The sequence below is a fragment of the Camelus bactrianus genome, chromosome 11, assembly GCF_048773025.1.
Source record: "Camelus bactrianus isolate YW-2024 breed Bactrian camel chromosome 11, ASM4877302v1, whole genome shotgun sequence".
NCBI classification, from domain to species: domain Eukaryota; kingdom Metazoa; phylum Chordata; class Mammalia; order Artiodactyla; family Camelidae; genus Camelus; species Camelus bactrianus.
This window is the reverse complement of record NC_133549.1, coordinates 30,056,895-30,075,862: the sequence shown is the minus strand read 5'-3', so window position 1 is coordinate 30,075,862 and position 18,968 is coordinate 30,056,895. Positions and strand designations below refer to the sequence as shown.

The following is an 18,968-nucleotide window of genomic DNA, read 5'->3' as shown; positions in this document are numbered from 1 at the left end:
ATGGCCTGAAACCATAAATTTTTTGAGAGATTATCTTATTTAATATTCACAAGAAATGCTGTAGGGAGGTCATTACATCCCCATTTTACAGATAAGGAAACTGATTTTCAGTTAGAATAGCTTTCCTAAATCAATCCGTATGTGTGTTAAAGAGCTCAGATTTGAACCCAAGGTCATAAAACTCAACAGTGCATACTATTTATTAATTCATTTCGTTGCTTCATGAACATGATTTAATGAATGTGACGCACTAATTGGTTTTCCGGTCTGGTTAGTTTCTTATGATGACCCAAATCAGTTTCTGTTACCAGAGATACCGTCTTTTCATAACTGGGTTTTCCTTAATGCAGTATTATAAATATGATGCAATAGATGTTGCCTACCACACCTGAGCAACTCATCTATTGAACAGACCTAATTGCATGCTGACATAAAAGCTTTTTGCATTTGTTACTGGGGTCATTAGTAGTGGCATTATCTTGAATCAGTGTCAATTCTTTTTACTCGTGTATCATAAAATGTAGGAAGGTCTCAAGAAGCTTGACAAATTTGTGGTATATATGAGAAAGTATCTTAACCAAGCTCAGTAAGTTAACCTCCTTCTTACATTCATGGCCGTTTGTAAGTATGACTCTGATGGATGCTGCAGGATCCTTCTGAAATGCTGTGTATATTTAAACTCTCAGGCCTTATTTTTTCTTTGATTACTTTGAACTCTCAGATGCTATCTCTCTGCAGTAGTGATGATCACTACCTTGAAAACTCTGTGTGACTGAACTGTTCAGCCTTATTATCACACATTTTATGTTGCATGCTCTTTCAAAATGCCCGCTCTTGAATCTATATTTGCTTCCTGGAAACTGTGAAGAGAGTGTCTTTCAGTGGTTGTGGAGCATTGTTAAGGGTTCTGAATAGCAGAACAACTGTCCCTGTATCTATGGCAATCATTAAGAGTAGTTGTTATTCGGAGGTAAAAAAAACTGGGTCTTAGTGTATCATTTACATGGGATGACTGTCACACACCCTCCAGTAGCCTTTGCCTTTTATGGTGCTTTTCTTTCTACTCCTGTCATCAGGGAGGGCTGTGCCCTTCTGTCAGTTTCCTCCCAAGACTGCTATGGCAGATATGGGGACCTTAATTGCCTATAGACTTATTTTTTCTAAGAACTACTCAGAAAATTGGAGATTTATTTTCTGTTGGCTTACTTGTTCTATCTTATTTAGAGAAAATAGTAATACTAAGGAATTAATTTTAATTTTTTAGTAGTCAGGTCTCCCTTAGCCATGCAGCCTTTTTTCTGAGTCTTTGTATATTTAAAGCACAGCACAATGCATTCAGTATCTGAAACCAAACTGATTTAATATGACTATCATTCTTTGCCTTTCTGCAAGTCTAAATAGTTATAATCATACATAATTTTGTTTCTCATCTCTGGGGGTAAGATAATAACTAATAGCATTTAAGCGTTGTTTTCTTCAAATTAACTCTACTAGTGAATGACAAGATGCAGGTTGACTGACTTAAAGTTCTTCACTTTTCCTCTGTCCAGATGTTTAAATGAGTTGGTCTCTTTTTCCCCAAGTAGGTTCATAATTTTTACCTAAGAGTTTTAGTTTACATATTTTAAGTATTTTTTCACTAGAAAATGTATATATAATAAAACAGTATGAATCTAACAAGAAGTCTTTCAACAAAACAATCTTATATTGCTTCAAGATTACTTTGGACTACCCAAGCATGTATTATTTAAATATTAATTACAGGTAAGCAAAGAGAATCAAAATATGAATATTGAATTACAGCAGCCTCTGGCTTACATATGAAAGGCCAGGTTATAGTAGAGAATCTAAAAGGATATGAGTTTATCACCATATGTTTTCATTAAAAAATGTGTAATTGGTATCTATACTTTCTCACTTGAGTCTTGACGTAATGTATACAATTTAAGAAATACAGCATGGATGTAATTACATCATTAAATATTTATCTAGTATAATTTGATTTTTTAAACAATATTTTCTTTCTTCGTAGTCAAATAAAAATTTGGATATTTCAATTAATGCATCAAACAACTTTAATCTCAATATTACATGGTCAGTTGGTTCAACAGGTAAGAGAATTTTGTTGTCATATGACTCACTTCTGTTCCTATATGTAAGGTGTTCTAATGTGACCTTTTACTGTTTATTTAAATAATTAAAATTTTTTAAAAAAGTATCATATACCATAATCATTGGGCTGTTTCAGGTAAAAATAATAAGCAGCATTATTAATAAAGCTTCCTTGGTTAACGTTCTCCCTAATTCAATTAAAATTAGATGGATAACAGATATTGTATACTACTTAATTTTTTTATGTGGCAGTGTTATGAATTCCTGTGATTTTAATTAAGATAGATTACTTCCTTAATGATTAATGAGACAGATTTAAATTATAAATTTAATTATTAAAAAAACAATGACATTCTTCTGTATATGCTGTCACATTAACAATTTATCTATTACTTTTAAGCTTAGATTATATACCCCCTACCTTTGTCAGCTTTGGTGCTGGGAAAGGGTTAAAAAAATACCCTACACATAATATGTCTTCCATAATGAGGTTTATAAGTTGCAATTGTTGACTTTTAAGAAATAGAACTAAGAAGAAGTATACATCTGTATGTTGAATTATGAAACAGTATAGTCACTTTTTTATATTTACGTCTTAGGAAATTCTACTGCTTCCTACTTTCTCTATAAAAGGTATACTGTTGCATAAACATGCTGGAAACTTTTTAAAGAAAATATATGAATTCTTAGAAATCCGTATTTGATTTCTTAAGATTAAGTCATTATGTTATCTTAATATGTAGAATAATGGAAGCAGAATTCAGGAATGATAAGGTCTTTGCAGTTCCAGAATTTATATTACATATGTAAAAAGTGAAAAGTTTAGACAAATATGTAGAGTTTTTTTTTTTACAATGATGCCAAACATATAGTAAAACCTTGGCACTGGGGGTTTCATTTATTAAGAACTAATGATAACTTGTACTGTTAATTTGAAATATACTTCTGCACAATAAGCTGACTCTAGAACAGTTTTGAAATTTGTGAACCAAAATATATAAAACCTGTATAATCACTTTTGAACAGTGTGTTTAATATGCAAGAAATAAGTACAATTTTCAGATTCCCAGAACCAAATCTAAGAAATTTTCCTTTATCAGTTTAGAAGATGGTGTCAGGAAATCTGCATTTTAAAAAAGCATCCAAGGAAATTTTGGAATAGGTGATCAGTTAGAAATTAATTCAGTTACTCAGTATTCTAATTCTAATTATTTGTACTGATGAGATGGAGAGCTTGGTAAGATTGTTGGAAATTCTTTTTCTCCATTTGGTTAATTTCAGTAAATATTTATTGAGTACCCAGAATGTGTTTAACTAATTGAACATTTAGCTCATGTTTTAAATTATATGCTCCTCTGAATTTATTCAAAGTAGCGGTGGTTCAATTTGTGGTAAACAAAAAATATTGATTTCTTTTCTATTTTTTAATTGGATTGAGACACGTGAAATATGTCTTGTTTTGAAAGGCTCTGTAGGGAAGTAGAAAAAATTTAGTTTCTGGAGCCATACATACCTGAGTTCCAAAGAGGACTTTATTGTTCAGTGGCTATAAACTTGAGACAAGTGTTTTAATCTTAGTGAGGCTAAGTTTTCATTTTGACAAACTGAGATGGAATACCATACCTCTGGGATAAAATTGTTATTAAAACAGATTATAAAGCCTCTAAGCCAGCACCTAGTGCATAGCACTTAAGCCACGGTATCATTTTAAAAGATAACTTTTATACTAAATCTGTTTCCATTATATTCGTGACAAATCTTATTTTCTTTCTTGTTTGTCGTTCTAAATTGTAAACATGAGTTTATTTTGATAGCTATGTTCTTAAAAGTACAATTATAAAAATTAAGTGAATATCATATATGTATTACATTAATAAAGATTGCTATTTCTTAATATGAATTATTTAAATTTGTTATTATTATTTACATTTTAGCTGGAACAATATCTGGGGAGGAGACTCCTATAGTTTCCAAGATGAATATAAAGGAGTACAGAGATAGTTTTTCCTATGAAAAATTTAACTTTAGAAGCAATCCAAACATTACATTCTACGTGTATGTCAGCAACTTTTCATGGCCTATTAAAATACAGGTACGTGTTAATAGTATTTAATTTAACGACCATTGAGTATTTTCCTTATAAAAAGAATGCTGGTTTTGTTTAAAGAGATACTAAAGTTTCTATATTTTCAACAATATGAAAACATGTATTGACCCTTCAGAAAAAGGATGCAGTGAAGGTCTGTGATGATGAATGTCTTCATAAAGATATTTATACAAATGTATTGAATCAACCAAGGAATGTACTGATTTTTCAGTGAGGCTATATTCTTAAAAAATGCATCAAAGTTTGAAAGAACTAGATTGTCGTATTTTCTGATTAACTTTATTCTTTGAGGGTTAGGTAGGTAATCGTTTCTTAGAATCCCACTTGAAATGATTTGCTATGTTTAGTAATTGCATTTTGCTTTATTATATACTGAACAAAATCCAAACTTTCACTAAAAATTTAGGATTAGCAGTACATAACAGTTGATTCTTTAAGGCTCACTACCTCTCACTATTGATTCCTTTATCTACTCTCTACATGTTATGTATTTTATTTTTATTGTGTTTAGCGATAGGCTGCGAAAGGCTTCAGATTTATTGCTGGGAAACATTCAGGGTGTTCTTTCTGTCTTGAAATAGTCAAAGTTTGTGTTCTTAATTTATGCTTTTATAAAAGAAAAGTATGTATGTTATAATGTTGGGATTGATTTATTTATTCATTCTTTTATGACTGATTGTTTAATTAGATTGAATTCAAATGAGTTGACTGACTAGCTCATGTGTGCCAAGTCCTGTGTTTTGAAATCTTTAAAAAAAATTACAGATCATTTCATCTCCTTGTATGTTAATAAGTAACAACTTACGATCTATGATCTGTGACTAGAAATTTTTGCATGCTTTATTTATATTCATTTCTATGTTATTTGTGAGAGGAATGAGTGATTTTTAAAAGTCATGTTTGCTGAAAAAATTCTTAATTATAAGGTTGATTTCATGTCTAAATTTAGGAAATCACTTACTTGTCAAGAAATACTAGTACAAATTATTACTCAGTAAATAGTAATGGAAATTAATTTGATAAATTTACTTTTTCATTGTGATTGGTTTAGATGCTAATACAGTGACAAAAATACCAGAAATATTTCCATATACTTTAAAAAATATTTGACACTGAGGATGCTGGATGTATCATTTCATTTTCTAAGATTTATACTGAAATATTAATCAGATTTCACTTATTTTATTCAGATTATGATTGAAGATGACAAAAAGACTCATCCATGAACTTATTAAATAGTAATTAAAATGGAAATAGTTGTTTTGTTTTTGATTGTATCTGCCCTTTATTTCATGGCTATCTAATTATATTTTATTTTTGAGCAAATTACATAGTCAGTTTAGAATGTTCTTGAATATTTAATGGTTAGAAATTACTTTCTAAATTGGATTTTCTTTTGAGAACATACTACCAAAATGTTCTGGAAGCCCAGCCAGAATTTGTTTAATAAAGTAGAAATATCCCACTCTCCCAAAATAATAAAATGTGGAAAATAACTGTGATGGTCAAGATAGGTAGAGCCTAATTCCTGTTCTTTAATTAAAGTTATTACATTAGTCCTGAGAAATATATTATAGATTATGAATATGTGTGTTTATAGAACTATAATAAACTCCATTTTTAAACATAAAATAGAAAAATTATTTTAATTGAGGTTTTTTTGCTAATAGAGTTTAATCACATGAATTGATTTCTGAATATTTAACCATCCTTGATAATCATGGGCGAGCTCCACTTAGTCATTTTGTATTACGCCTTTTATGTATTGTCGGATTTGACTTGTTAAAATTTTGTAAAGAATTTTTATACCTGTTTTATGAGGGTTATTAATCTGTAGTTCTCTATTCTTATAATCTTATCTGACTTTGTAGCATGGTGCTACTGGCCTTATAAAGAAATTGGGAAGCATCCCTTCCTGTGTAAAATTGTGAAAGAATTTATATAGAATCCATATTATTTCTTACATTTGTGGTAAAATTCAACATTGAATGTGTTTGAACTTGGGACATTCTTTGTGGGATTATTTTTTTACTACAAATTTCATTTTCTTTAGTAGACTGAGAGGTTTTCTGGTTACCTGTTTTTCCTGGTTGAGTTCTTTCAGTTTGTGTTCATCAGTTGCATCTTTCCCATTTTATCTAATCTGTAGAATTTATTGGCGAAAGATTTTTAATAGTATTCATGTATTACCCATTGATGTCATCTAATTCCTGATATTGGTAATCTGTCTCTCCTCTCTCTTTTTTTTTCCTTAATTGATCTGGCTAGAGAGTTATCAATTTCACTTATTTTTTTCTTAAAGAAAGAGATGATTTCATTTATTTTTCTGTCTTTTATTTCATTAAGTTCTCTTTAATTTTTTCTCTTTCTTTTGCTTACTTTGACATTAATTTGCTCTTCTTTTTCTGGTTTCTTAAGGTGGATGCTTTCTTTTTTTTTCAAACATTTTTTATTGATTTATAATCATTTTACAATGTTGTGTCAAATTCCAGTGTTCAGCCCAATTTTTCAGTTATACATGAACATATATATATATTCATTGTCACATTTTTTTCTCTGTGAGCTACCATAAGATTTTGTGTATATTTCCCTGTGCTATACAGTATAATCTTGTTTATCTATTCTACAATTTTGAAATCCCGTCTATCCCTTCCTACCCTCTGCCCCCTTGGCCAGAAAGAGAAAGAAAAATACCATATGAGATCGCTCGTTTGTGGAATCTAAAAAACAAAAACAAGCAAAAAAAAAGCGTAAATACAAAACAGAAGTAGACTCATAGACATAGAATACAAACTTGTGGATGCTTTCTAATTTCCTTTCTGACTTCCTCCTTTATCAATGGGATATTTCGAAATGAGATACTTCATTTCCAACTATTTAGAAAATTTCTAGAAATGTCTCTGTCACTTATCTCTAGTTTAATTCCAGTGTGCTCACAGAACATATTGTGAATGATATGAATTTTTAAAAAATTACGGAGACTTATTTTATGGTCCAGTGTGTTTGGCAGAATAGTGGCCACCCCCCACCCCACCCCCTGCCGCTGAAGGTGACCACAGCTTAGTCCTGGTACCTGTGGATGTATTATCTTACATGGACTAAAAGGGCTTTGAAGTTTTGATTAAATTTTGGACATTAAGATAATGACTCTGAGTTACCAGGGTAGACCAACCTAACTACATGAATCCTCAATGTAGCCTTTTCTGTGTGAGCTCAAGATCAGAGGGTGATGTGCCTACAGAAGAAAGGTCAGAGTAAAGAAACGTTGCTGGTTTGAATATTGAGGAAGGAGGCCGTGGAGAAAGAAATATAGTGTCTAGAAGCTGGAAAAGTTAAGGAAACAGATTCTTCCCTTAGAGCCTCTAAAAGTAAACACAGCCTTAACATCGTGATGTTAGTCCAGTGAAACCTCTGTCAGACTTCTAATATACCTGACTATAAGACAGTAAATATGAATTGTTTTAAGCCAGTAATTCTATGTTACCTGGTTACTATCTGGCAATAGAAAATGAATAAACCAAGTGTCTTAGTCCATTTGGGCTACTATGAGAAAATACCATTGACTGGGTAGCTTATAAACAACAGAAGCGTACTGCTCACAGCCCTGGAGGCTGGGAAGTCCAAGATCAGGGCACCAGCAGGTCAGGTTTTGGTGATGGCCCTTCTCCTGGCTCATAGCCAGTGCCTTCTTGCTGTGTCCTCATGGTGGAAGAGGGTGGGATAGAAGCACTAATCCCATTCATGAGCAGTTCACCTGATGACCTAATCACCTTTCAAAGCCCATAGCACCCAGAATATGATCTATTTTTGTAAATATTCCTTGGACAGTTGCAAAAAAAGGTGGAAAAGTTGCATTCTACTGTTATTGGATGGAGTCTTCTACAAATGCCAATTATTTTGATAGTTTTTTCAAGTCTTCTTGTGTCCTCATTATGCTCTCTCAATTTGAGAAATGAGTGTTGAAACCTCCGAGTGTAACTGTAGATTCGTTTATTTGTTCTTATAGTTCTGGCCATTTTTTACTTCATGTATTTTGAAGCTCTCAGATGAATAAATGTTTAGGGTTTTTATGTCTTCTTGATAAATTGATGACTTGACCTCTTTATTGTTAGTAAATTACTTTCTATATTCCTGGTAATATTCTTTACTCTAAAATTTATTTGGACAGATATTAATAATATAGTCACTCCAGCTTTTTAAAATTATTGGTACAATTCTATGTATATAATATTCTATCACTTGTGTCATTTCTGAGTTTCTTTATATTGTTTTATTTTGCTCTTCCCCATAAGGTCATATTGTGATTGGATGTCAGACATTCTAATTTTTACCTTTTTGGGTTCTAGCTATCTATCAATTTTGATAAATAAGTTTTAGCTTTGTTCTCAGATGGAGTTAATTTACTTTGAAATATCTGATCTTTTTAAGGCGTATTTTTGTGCTTTGATAGGCAGAAACAAAGCATGATTTAGTCTAAGCATTTATTCTCATGCTTCTGAGTCTGCAGGTCTACTGCAGTTTTTCTGATTTAGTTGAGCTCCACTGGAGGGCTTTGATTCAAGCTGCAGGGCAGCCAGGCTTAATTTAACACTGCCGCTTGGATTTGTGTCTGCTTCATATGTGTTCATTCTGGGGCCCAGATAAAGAGGCTGGGTACGTGGGTACCCAGGAAATGGTTTCCTGGTAGTGGATCACAAAAGGCAGGACAAATAGTGCAAACAATTTAAAGTGTCCCCTCATATACCACATTGGCCAATGCAAGTGAGATGGCCAAGTCTAATATAAATGGGATGGGAAGATACATTCCATTCAAGGGAAAAGGGAGTACTCACTGAATGCTAATCTAAGCTATCACCGTTACTATAACCTATTTTTAGTAAACACTTAAAAGGATTCTTCTGCCATCCTACCGTTCAGGCTAGAATATTGAAGATGATAAAGTCTCTGGTCCACTGTCACCTTTGTTCTCATTTTGGAAATAAAATTATGAAAGTCTCCAGCAAGTGACATTTGGGGAGAATCTTTTCCTCTGTAATTTATGCAAAAGTATTTGAATAGAACGGTGACCACTGCTGAAAGAGATGTATTCTAATAATTCAGAATGCATTGCTTCGTGTGTAAATAATTCTTAGAATATTTTTCCCACAGAAATTTCTTCTCTCTGTAGTAAGAGTACAACAGGATATTACTTCTTTGCCCTTTGTCTGATGTTTAGTATAGGCATCCAGTTTTCTTAGATTGCTATTTGCATGACATGTTTTTGAACATCTTTTTACTTTCAACCTGTTTGTATCTTTCAGCCTAAATTGCGTCTCCTGTAGACAGCAGTAGTCCAGTAGTCAGAACCAGGTTTTTTAACAATCTGTAACAATCTAACAGTCTCTGCCTTTTGATTGAATTGTTTAGTCCACTGACATTCAATACTATTGACATGGTTGGAGTTATGTCTGCCACTTAACTTACTGTTATCTATATGTCTCATCTTTTTTGCTCTTCTGCTTCTCCTTTACTGCTTTCTTTTGCATTATGTGAATATTTTCTAGTGTAGCATTTTAATTCCTTTCATCATTTTTCAGTAAAGTTTTTGAGTCATTTTTTAATGGTTGTTCTAAGGCTTACTGTATATGTCCTAACTGAGCAGAATGTTGCTCAGATTTATGTTAACTTAATTCCCTGGAGGTATAGAAATTTTACTCCTATATAGCTCTATTCAATATTTCTGCCTTTTGTTATGTAATTATTATACATATTATATCCTGTCATATGTTGCAAACCCCAAAATGTATTGTTATAATTATCATTTTATGTAATTTTATGTCTGTTAAAGAAGCTAAAAAATGAAAGGGAAACAAATATATGTATATAGAGTTTTTATATTAACCTTCTTATTTGTCGTTTCTGGTTCTTTTTATTTGTTCCTGTGGATTCGAGTTACCATCTGGTATCATTTTCTTACTCTAGTACAGATGTTCTCCGACTTGCTATTACTGTCAAATGTTACATTTATATATATGTGTGTGTTATAGATCTAACATTATAATTATATGCATATTGTCTTATACAATTGCTTTTTAAATAACTTAAGAGCAGCATGGAGAAGAAATATGCATCTATATTGTATTTTTTACATACCTATTTACATAATTACCTTTATTGATGCTGTTTATTTTTTCATATGGATTTGAATTGCCAACTGAGGTAAACTGTTTTCAACCTGAAGACATTTTTTAAAATATTTTTTGTAAAATGGATGTGCTAGCAACATGTTCTCTTAGTTTTCATTTATCTAAGAATATCTATTCTACTTTTGCTTTTGAAAAATTGTTTGCTGGATATAAGGTTCTTGGTTGACAGTTTTTCTCTTTGAGCATTATGAATATGCCATCCCACTGTCTTCTGGCCTCCACTGTTTTGAGTAAAAAGTCTTTTGTTAATCTTACTGAGATCCCTTATATATCAACTTATTTTTCTTTTGCTGCTTTCAAGATTTTCTTTTTGTCCTTCGGAATTTTTACTATGATGTTTCTGTTGCAGAGTCTCTTTATATTTATCCTACTTGGAGTTTATTGAACATCCTTGATACATAGTTTAATATATTTTATTAAATTTGGAAGTTCTCAAACATTATTTTTCAAATATTTTTTCTGGTACTTTCTCTGCGCTTTCTGGTAACCCCACGATACTTATGTTGGTGTGCTGAATACTATCCCACATTTTTCTTAGTTTTTATTCACTTTATTTTATTGTTTATTTTTCCCTCTATATACTGAGGTCTGCCTAATCTCTACTGAACTGCTGACTTTTTTTGTCAAGGTCAAATCTACCATAGAGCCTCGCTGGTGAAATTTTCATTTCACTTATTTTATTTTTAACTTCAGAATTTCCATTTGATTCTTTTTTTTTTTTAAAATAATTTCTTTATTTATAGTCTCTATTTCATGAAACATTGTTATCATATCTTTCTTTACTTCTTTCAGCATATTTTTATGTATTTATTTGGACATATCTGTAAGAGCTTCTTTGAAGTCTTTATTAATACCAATATCTGAGGCCTCTTACAGGCAGTTTTTGTTGCTTGTTTTTTATTCTGTGTATGGGTTATACTTTTCTGTTTCTCTGTATGTTTTGTATTTTTTGTGGTTGTTGAAATTGTGCATTTTAGATTACATAATGTAGCAACTTTGGATACTAATTTCCCTCTGTTGTTTGCTTGTTCATTTGACTTGGCTAGACTATTTTAGTGGAGTCTATTTACTCCACAATGTGAAACCTGTGGCATTATTCTTCAGAGGCAGTAGCTGTGGCCATAGGCACAGACACCATGGGATGACAATAGTTTCACCTTTGCTGTCTTTTGACTGTCTTACTCCCTCATCTCTCTGCTAAGCTGTCAGCTTCATTTGCTGTTAGTCTGCAGTAGTTTGCCACTGATTATTGTGTTCAACATTGCCCTAGGGCATAAATTGCTCCAAGGTTCTGATCCCAGTAAATGTAGGCAGGGGTAGTTTTGGGGCCAATTGTTGATGCATCAACAATTGCAGGTGGCTCATACTATCTTTTCTCCTGGTTTTCTCTGATGAACTAGGTGGCCTTGTTTTAACATATTGCTCTTTATTAGGAGAAACTGAAAAAGAAAAAAAAATCTATAGATGCAATACAGTTTCTCTCAAAATCCCAGGAAGTTTTATTTTGTATATATATGCAAGTTTATTCTAAAATTTATATGGAAAGGTGAAGGCTCTAGAACAGTTAATACAGTATTGACAAAGAAAAATAAAGTGGGCGCAATTACCCTTTCTTATATTGTCTTACTGTATACAGCTACAGTAATCAAAACACTATACATTTGGTGGAAGCACAGACACATAGTTCAATGGAACAGAATAGAGAACGCAGAAATTCCCGCAAACACATGCTTGATTGATTTATACAAATGGGCAAAAGTATACCAATGTGAAGGATAGTCTTTTTTGCCAAATGGTATCGGAGTGATTGGATATATATAGATAAAAAAATGAACCTGGACCTAAACCTCACACCTTGTACAAAAATCAGCTCTAAATGAATCATAAAATAAAATATACACTTAAAATTACAAAAATTCTAGAAAAGTAGGAGAAAAATTTCAGGATATATGACTGGGCAAAGAGTTCTTGAGCTTGACATCAAAAACCCATTTCATAAAAGGAAACACTGATATATTGGTGTTCACCTATATTAAAAACTTATCCTGCAAGGGTTCACGTCAACAGGATGAAAATACAAGCTATGGACTGGGAGAAAACATTTACAAATCATATTTCCAGGAAGAGACTAGTATGTAGACTATATGAAGAACTCTCAATACCCAGCTTTAAAGAAACCAAACATGCCAATCAGGAAGTGGGCAGAGTCATGAACCGATGACATAAAAATGCCAAATCAGCACACTTAAGGAGTTTCATCCTCATTAGCTATCAGGGAAATGCAAATTAAAACCACAGCAAAATATCACCACACAGTTACCAGTATGGCTAAAGTAAAAAATGGTGACAGTACCACACATGCAGTCAAGGAAATGCAGTAGCTGGATCACTCATACATTGCTTGTGGCAATGTTAAATGGTAGAGCTATCCAGGAAAATAATTCTTCAATTTGTTACCAAACTAAACATGCAGTTGCCATACTGCAGTGATTGAACTCTTGGACATTTATCCCAGAGATACGAAAACTTATGTTTACACACCTGTACAGAAATGTGCATAGAACCTTTATAAAATCATCTCGTATGTCCTTCAGCAGCAGAATTATTAAACAAACCATGGTATCTACATACCATGGAATACTACTCAGGAATAAGGAGGAACAAACTATTGATTCACATAACACTTTGGTGAATCTTTTAGAAATTATGCTCAGTGAAAAAAAAAAGCCAGTCTCAGGAGGTTACATTCTGTATGATACCATTTAGTTAACATTTTTAAATAACAAGATTTTAGAAATGGGGGACAAGTTAATGGATGCCTGAGGTTAGGGATAATGGCATGTGAAGTGGAGCAGGTGTGGGAGGGAGATAGATGTGGATTTTAAAGGACAACACCAGGGATCCCTGTGCTACTGGAGCTACTTAATATCTTGAACCTGGTGCTGGATAGATGAACCTACGCATGTGATAAATTTGTATGAAACTTAATATGTACATAAATGAGTACAAGTAAGACTGGGGAGATCTGGGTAAGATCAGTGTTAATCTCCTGATTGCAGTATTATACAGTAGCTTTGCAAAATACTACTTTTGGAATGGGAACCTTCGTCTCTGATTGGTGGAGACCCACTCCCAGAGGGTGGGGCTAAACCCCACGATGGTTTTTTGTTTTATGTGCTCTCTTTTGTTTTCCTGCCCCTGTTGTGCAATTGTGGAAGTGGGCAGCTTATGGCCAGTGGACTAAGGAGGTTTCCAGGGAACCAGAAAGTATGAGGAGAGAGCAGAAAGGTAAGAATTTGGATGGTTAGCCCCATTAAGCAGTTAATTAACTTCTTGGTTCACCCCTGGTGTGTTAATGTATAGAACTGATCCTAATTAGGACACTGAGGTCTTTGAGACTCGGATCCCAGAGCTATCCATCATAAGATAGGTAGACGTCTGCTCAGCTCTCCCACTGGCAGCTAGGCAGCAAGCTTGTGGGATGGATCCATGTAGCACTGCTAAGATTTTGGAAACTGAACTAATATTGGGCCACTGTCACAATGTCAACAATAAAGGATAATTTTAAGCAGAAATCAATGACATCTTTGCCATTCATAGCAGCACATTTGTAGAGAAAGAGAGCAGAAAAAGGAGATGTGTGATTAGAAACCAATTCTAAAATTCCAGAAAATTTTCACCTTTTTCAACTGCTGTAATGACAGGCTGCTACCATTTAAATGTATTATGTCATGTATTTTGAAAATCAGACATCTAGTATGTAGCAAAACACCTTTCAACTATACCTGGCAGTTTGTCAGTAATAACGTCTTAGTTCCCATGCCAACGGATACGTGTTACTCCTTATGCTGTTCAGTTCTCTGTGGCGTTTCTCACCGATTTCTTTCTTCATTCTGAACTACTTTTTCTCTGATTTCTGTTAAATCTGTCTGTCCCCCGTTTGTAACCTCAGTTAAGCTATTCCCTTATCTTAGCTTTAGTTACTTCATCTATAAAATGAAGATAGAGGTGCTTACATTATAGGGTTATCTTGATGGTTTAATGATGTAGTTATGTAGAACAGAACCATGCTGCTTCTGTAGTAAACGTCACAGTAAGCAGTAGACAGGTGATCATCATCTTTCTCTTCTTCCTCCTCCTCTTCATTATCATCATTGGAATGTAAGAGGGTTTTTGATCTTATCATATACCTCACTTGTCTAAATCCTTCCGTGATTTCCCATAACATTTTTTATTTTTATTGAAGTACAGTTATAATGTGTCAGTTTCTGGTGTACAGAACAGTGTCCCAGTCATGCATATACATGCATATATTCATTTTCATTAAATCGCATAACTTTTAAGATGAATGTTTTCTATTTTACTTACCTTTATTAGGTTAATACAACAAAAATTAGGATAAGAATTATACATGCTTATATAACAACAGAAAACAAAGTGCTTAGTTTAATTGAAACAGATTAGTTTAATTCACTTAGCTTCTTAAAATGAGCATTTGGATCACTGACTTTAGAACCTTCTTCTCATTTATATGCCTCTAAAGCTATAAATTACCCTCAGTGTGCTGCTCTAGACACATTCCACACATTTTGAAAAGTCCTTTTCATTTTCATTCACCCCAAAATATTTTGTAACTTTTGAAGGGATATATACTTTGACTCATGAATCATTCAGAGGGGTCTTACTTATTTCTCAGATACTTGGGAACTTTCCAGGTCTCTTCCTTTCATTACTTTCTAGTTGAATTTTCTCTGTGGTCAGAGTAAACTCTGTATGATTTTAATCCTTTAAATTTACTAGTGAGTTTCATTTGTTTGCTTTTCCCCAGCGTATAGTTTCTTCTGCTGAAAATCCATATCTGTTTAAAAAAAAGTGCATTTTGCTGTTGTTATTCTTTAACTGTTAATTGAATGTTTGGTTGATAGTGTTGTTTAGTGTTCTGTGTCCTTATTTTCTGTTTTTCTATCAATTACTGATAGTGTTTTTGAAATTTCCAACTATATTTGATGATTTGTTTCTTGTTTCAGTAGTGTCAGGTTTTCTTCTTGTTCTTTGCAGTTGTGCTATTTTGTACAGATATTTGCACTGACTAATATTTCTGCAGTATTGACCCTTTTATTTTTATGAAATGTCCTCTTCATCTTTTTTTATCTCTGCTTCTCGCTATGCCAAATTACTTGCAGTTCCTGAAACATCTGTCTCCTCTCCTTTCTTTGTCTCTGTTGGGCACTTTTCCATACTGCATTTTTTCTTTCAAATGACCTTTCTTGTCTTAACGTTGCTAACACTTGCTTAGCCTTTGCTCCTTTATGCCTAACTCTTCTCTTAAACTGGTACATTCTTCAGCTTATCTCATTTTGTTGTAATTATTGTTTCACTTATTTCTCCCCTATTTGACTCGAAACTGCATTACAGTAGAAACTGCTGTCTTTTCTATATCCTCAGCACTTTGGTGAAGTAATTCAATAAGTAGTTTTTAAATAAGAGATGAGTAATGTGTTTCTCCAAAGGGAGAAATATATGGATAGTATATGCTTTCTTATATTACTCTTTTGAAAAGTCTTAACATCTAATGTAGACAGTTTATTAGTGCAATAAAGGATTTTCCCCTGATATTTATAAATAGTCACATGAACTTTTTGTAAAACAAGACAAAATGGAATTTTTTTCTTCTCCAAAAATGAAATTGTATACTAAATAGTTTTATTGATTAAGATTCTTTGTAAGGAACAGAAATTATCTGATAACAAACAGATGGAAAATGTATCCTTAGTATAACATGCTGCTTACAACGTGAAGGGGAGAATAAATAATCTAGCTTGCAACAGGCAGGAAGCTGTCAATTCCAACAGTATTCAGTTATGCAAAGTGCTCTACATTTTCACCTAAGCATGACTACTGGAATGAGCGAAGTCTCATGATTTCCTCAATCCATCTATATTACTCATGCAAGATCTAAAAATTGTAGGTGAATGAGTCTGACTGGCAACTTCAGGTCACATGTCTATCCCACTGTCGTACCAGAGGTTGGGAGAAAAAAAAAAAATCTCCCAGAAAGAGCTTTTTGGCTTCTATACTGGAAGATAAGAGACTGGGGTGCATTACCCCAATAAGAAAACAAATATTTGAATTAAGTAATTCCTTGTTGGGACAAAGTATTTGCTAGTGACCAGAAATCAACAAATATGTGCTATCATAGGTGATCTTGATAAAAGTATGTCAGTATATAGAAAATAAGAGTATCTTTCTGATATTGGTATTTGCTTTTATTGGGAAAATACTACAGATTGGACTGAGGAAATGATGCAATTTTTATTACAATGAGAAAGGAGGCTGCACTTTCTGTGTTTTTAAAATACGCAATTAATTAACCTGGTGGAAGTTAAATTATATATAATACTTTTCATCTCTGCCAGTCTTATGTGAATGTTCTTATCTAGGTCTCCAAGTGACAGCTGCATGCTTTCTTGGAGGCAGTAAAGAGTAAGTATTAAGAACACAGATCCTAAATCAGACTATGTCAATTTTAAATTCTCCATTTTCAAGTTATATGATTGGAAGGAAGTTTTTTTTTAAGTGTCTGTACTTTAATTTCTTCATCTATAAAACTGGAGATGATAATAGGGTCTACCTTTATTAGTTTATCTTGCTGAGTAACAATTTACCAGGAATTTATTAGCTTAAAGCAACACCCGTTTATTATCTCACAGTTTCCGTGGATCAGGAATCTGGACATAGACGGCTGGTTCCTCTGCTCAGGGTTTCACCAGGCTGCAGTCCTGGTGTTCGTCAGGCTCTCATCTGTGACACAAGGACTTCTTCCAAGCTCACTGGTTATTGGCAGAAATCAGTTCCTTGGAGTTGTGGGACTGAGATCCCCACTTTTTGCTGCTTTCAGCCAGGGTGTGTTCTCAGCCCCTAGAAGCTGGCTGCTGTTCCCTGCCACCTGACCCTCTCCACATCATGGCATGGTGCTTCTTCAGTGCCACCTGTAGAATATTTTTTGTTTAAAACCTTTCTCTTCAGTCTACTACAGTGGAGTCGGCTTTGATGTAACAGTCACGGGAGTGACTGATCCATCACCTTTGCCATATAATGTAACCTAATTAAGGGAGTGACTTCCTTCATTTTCACAGATTAAGGGGAAAGGATGTACAGGGACTGAGAATCTTGGGGGCCATGTTAGAATTCTGCCTACCACATCGTCATAGGATAGTTTTGTAAGTTAAAAAGATAATGCAAGTCAAATAAAATGTGTAATAAGTGCTTAGTCAGTGTTAGCTATAAATAATATTATTTAAATGCAGAATTCTTGATTCACACTAACAGTAGTTGTGTGAAACTGAAGTAGCCTTCAGATGTCAAGAATAATAAAGCAATTCCTAGCTCGATTGATTGTAGACTAAATATATGTTAATAAAATATCAACTTAGATGTAAATTACTGAAGTTAATGCCACGTCATCCTAATTCTTATGATTTATTATGTAATACACTCTTTCTCTCTGAAAACTTTTCTTTTCTCCTTTAAGAATTTTTTTGTTTTGCATTTGATTTTGCTTAATTTTATTGTAATATGTATAGTTGAAGGATTTTTGTTGTTTTTAATTCAAGGAAATGTATCTCCATTATGCTTTCAAACACTTATTCCAGTCCATTTTCTTTGCCATTTCGAGATTTTTATTATCTGTCTTCCATATTTTTTAGCTTTTCTTTTTAAGTCTCTTTTTTTCTCTCTTTCCTCCTCAGTCTGATCTTCCAATGTGCTCATTTGTTCTATTCATATAGGCATTCATTTCTACTTGTTATTCTATTTATTTTATTTTTAAATGTTTTCTGATTCTCCTTTCACAATGTTCATATTTCCCCTGAAATTTAAAAATATATTTATGGGGATAATTTGAAATTCATGGGCAAATTCTTGGGCCTAGGGATATTGGCTACTCTGAAAGTACTGCATATGGGGGAAGGCCAGGCCCCAGTCTTTGTCAGACCTAATGACTCAGGTGATAGAAGGGATGTTGAAAATGTCTAAGATGGAAATCTCCAGGGCAGTAGAAAACTGTTATTTCCAAATTTATACCTCAATTTGGTCCCATTTTATAAACTCTAGTCTTGCATATCCAGCTACCTTCTTGATTTACCCACTTAAATGTATAATAGGCATTTCAAAGACTACCATATCCAAAAATATAGTCTCTGATCTTTTCTCAGAAACCTGCTTTATTCCTTGGTATTATAAGCATGTAGAGGACACCCAGTACTTGTTGCCACGTATTAACAGGACACTGATAAACTGGGATGCATCCAGAAGAGGTAAACTGTAGATGGGAATTATATCATATGAGTGAGGTTTAATGAAGTGGATCTTTTACATGGACTAGAATTTTAACTGTTTCTGTGGAACTCTAGAGAGTGAATCAGTCAATAGATATTGTAGAGAAATATAGTGCAAATTAAAGCAAAGTTTCTAATGAAAAGAATTGTCCGAAAGAATGATTTTCCAGGCTTAACAGTGAGCATTCCACTTTCAAAATTGTGTAGACACTTTATTAGCATCGTAAA

The 18,968-nt window shown here is 33.2% G+C and overlaps 1 protein-coding gene across 4 annotated transcripts in view; it reads left to right on the top strand.

Annotated features, from left to right (window-relative positions):
- The window catches only part of ATRNL1 (attractin like 1), a 631,157-nt gene that overhangs the window by 225,889 nt on the left and 386,300 nt on the right, over positions 1 to 18,968 (top strand). For 3 of the 4 annotated variants that reach the window (XM_074373561.1, XM_010969913.3, XM_074373562.1), the window contains exons 23-24: positions 2,033 to 2,111; positions 4,047 to 4,204. In XM_074373561.1, the coding sequence (XP_074229662.1) occupies positions 2,033 to 2,111; positions 4,047 to 4,204 (237 nt within the window). Of the gene's footprint in view, positions 1 to 2,032; positions 2,112 to 4,046; positions 4,205 to 16,844; positions 16,888 to 18,968 lie in introns of all 4 variants that reach the window. The other variant, XM_074373563.1, reaches the window with a different exon arrangement.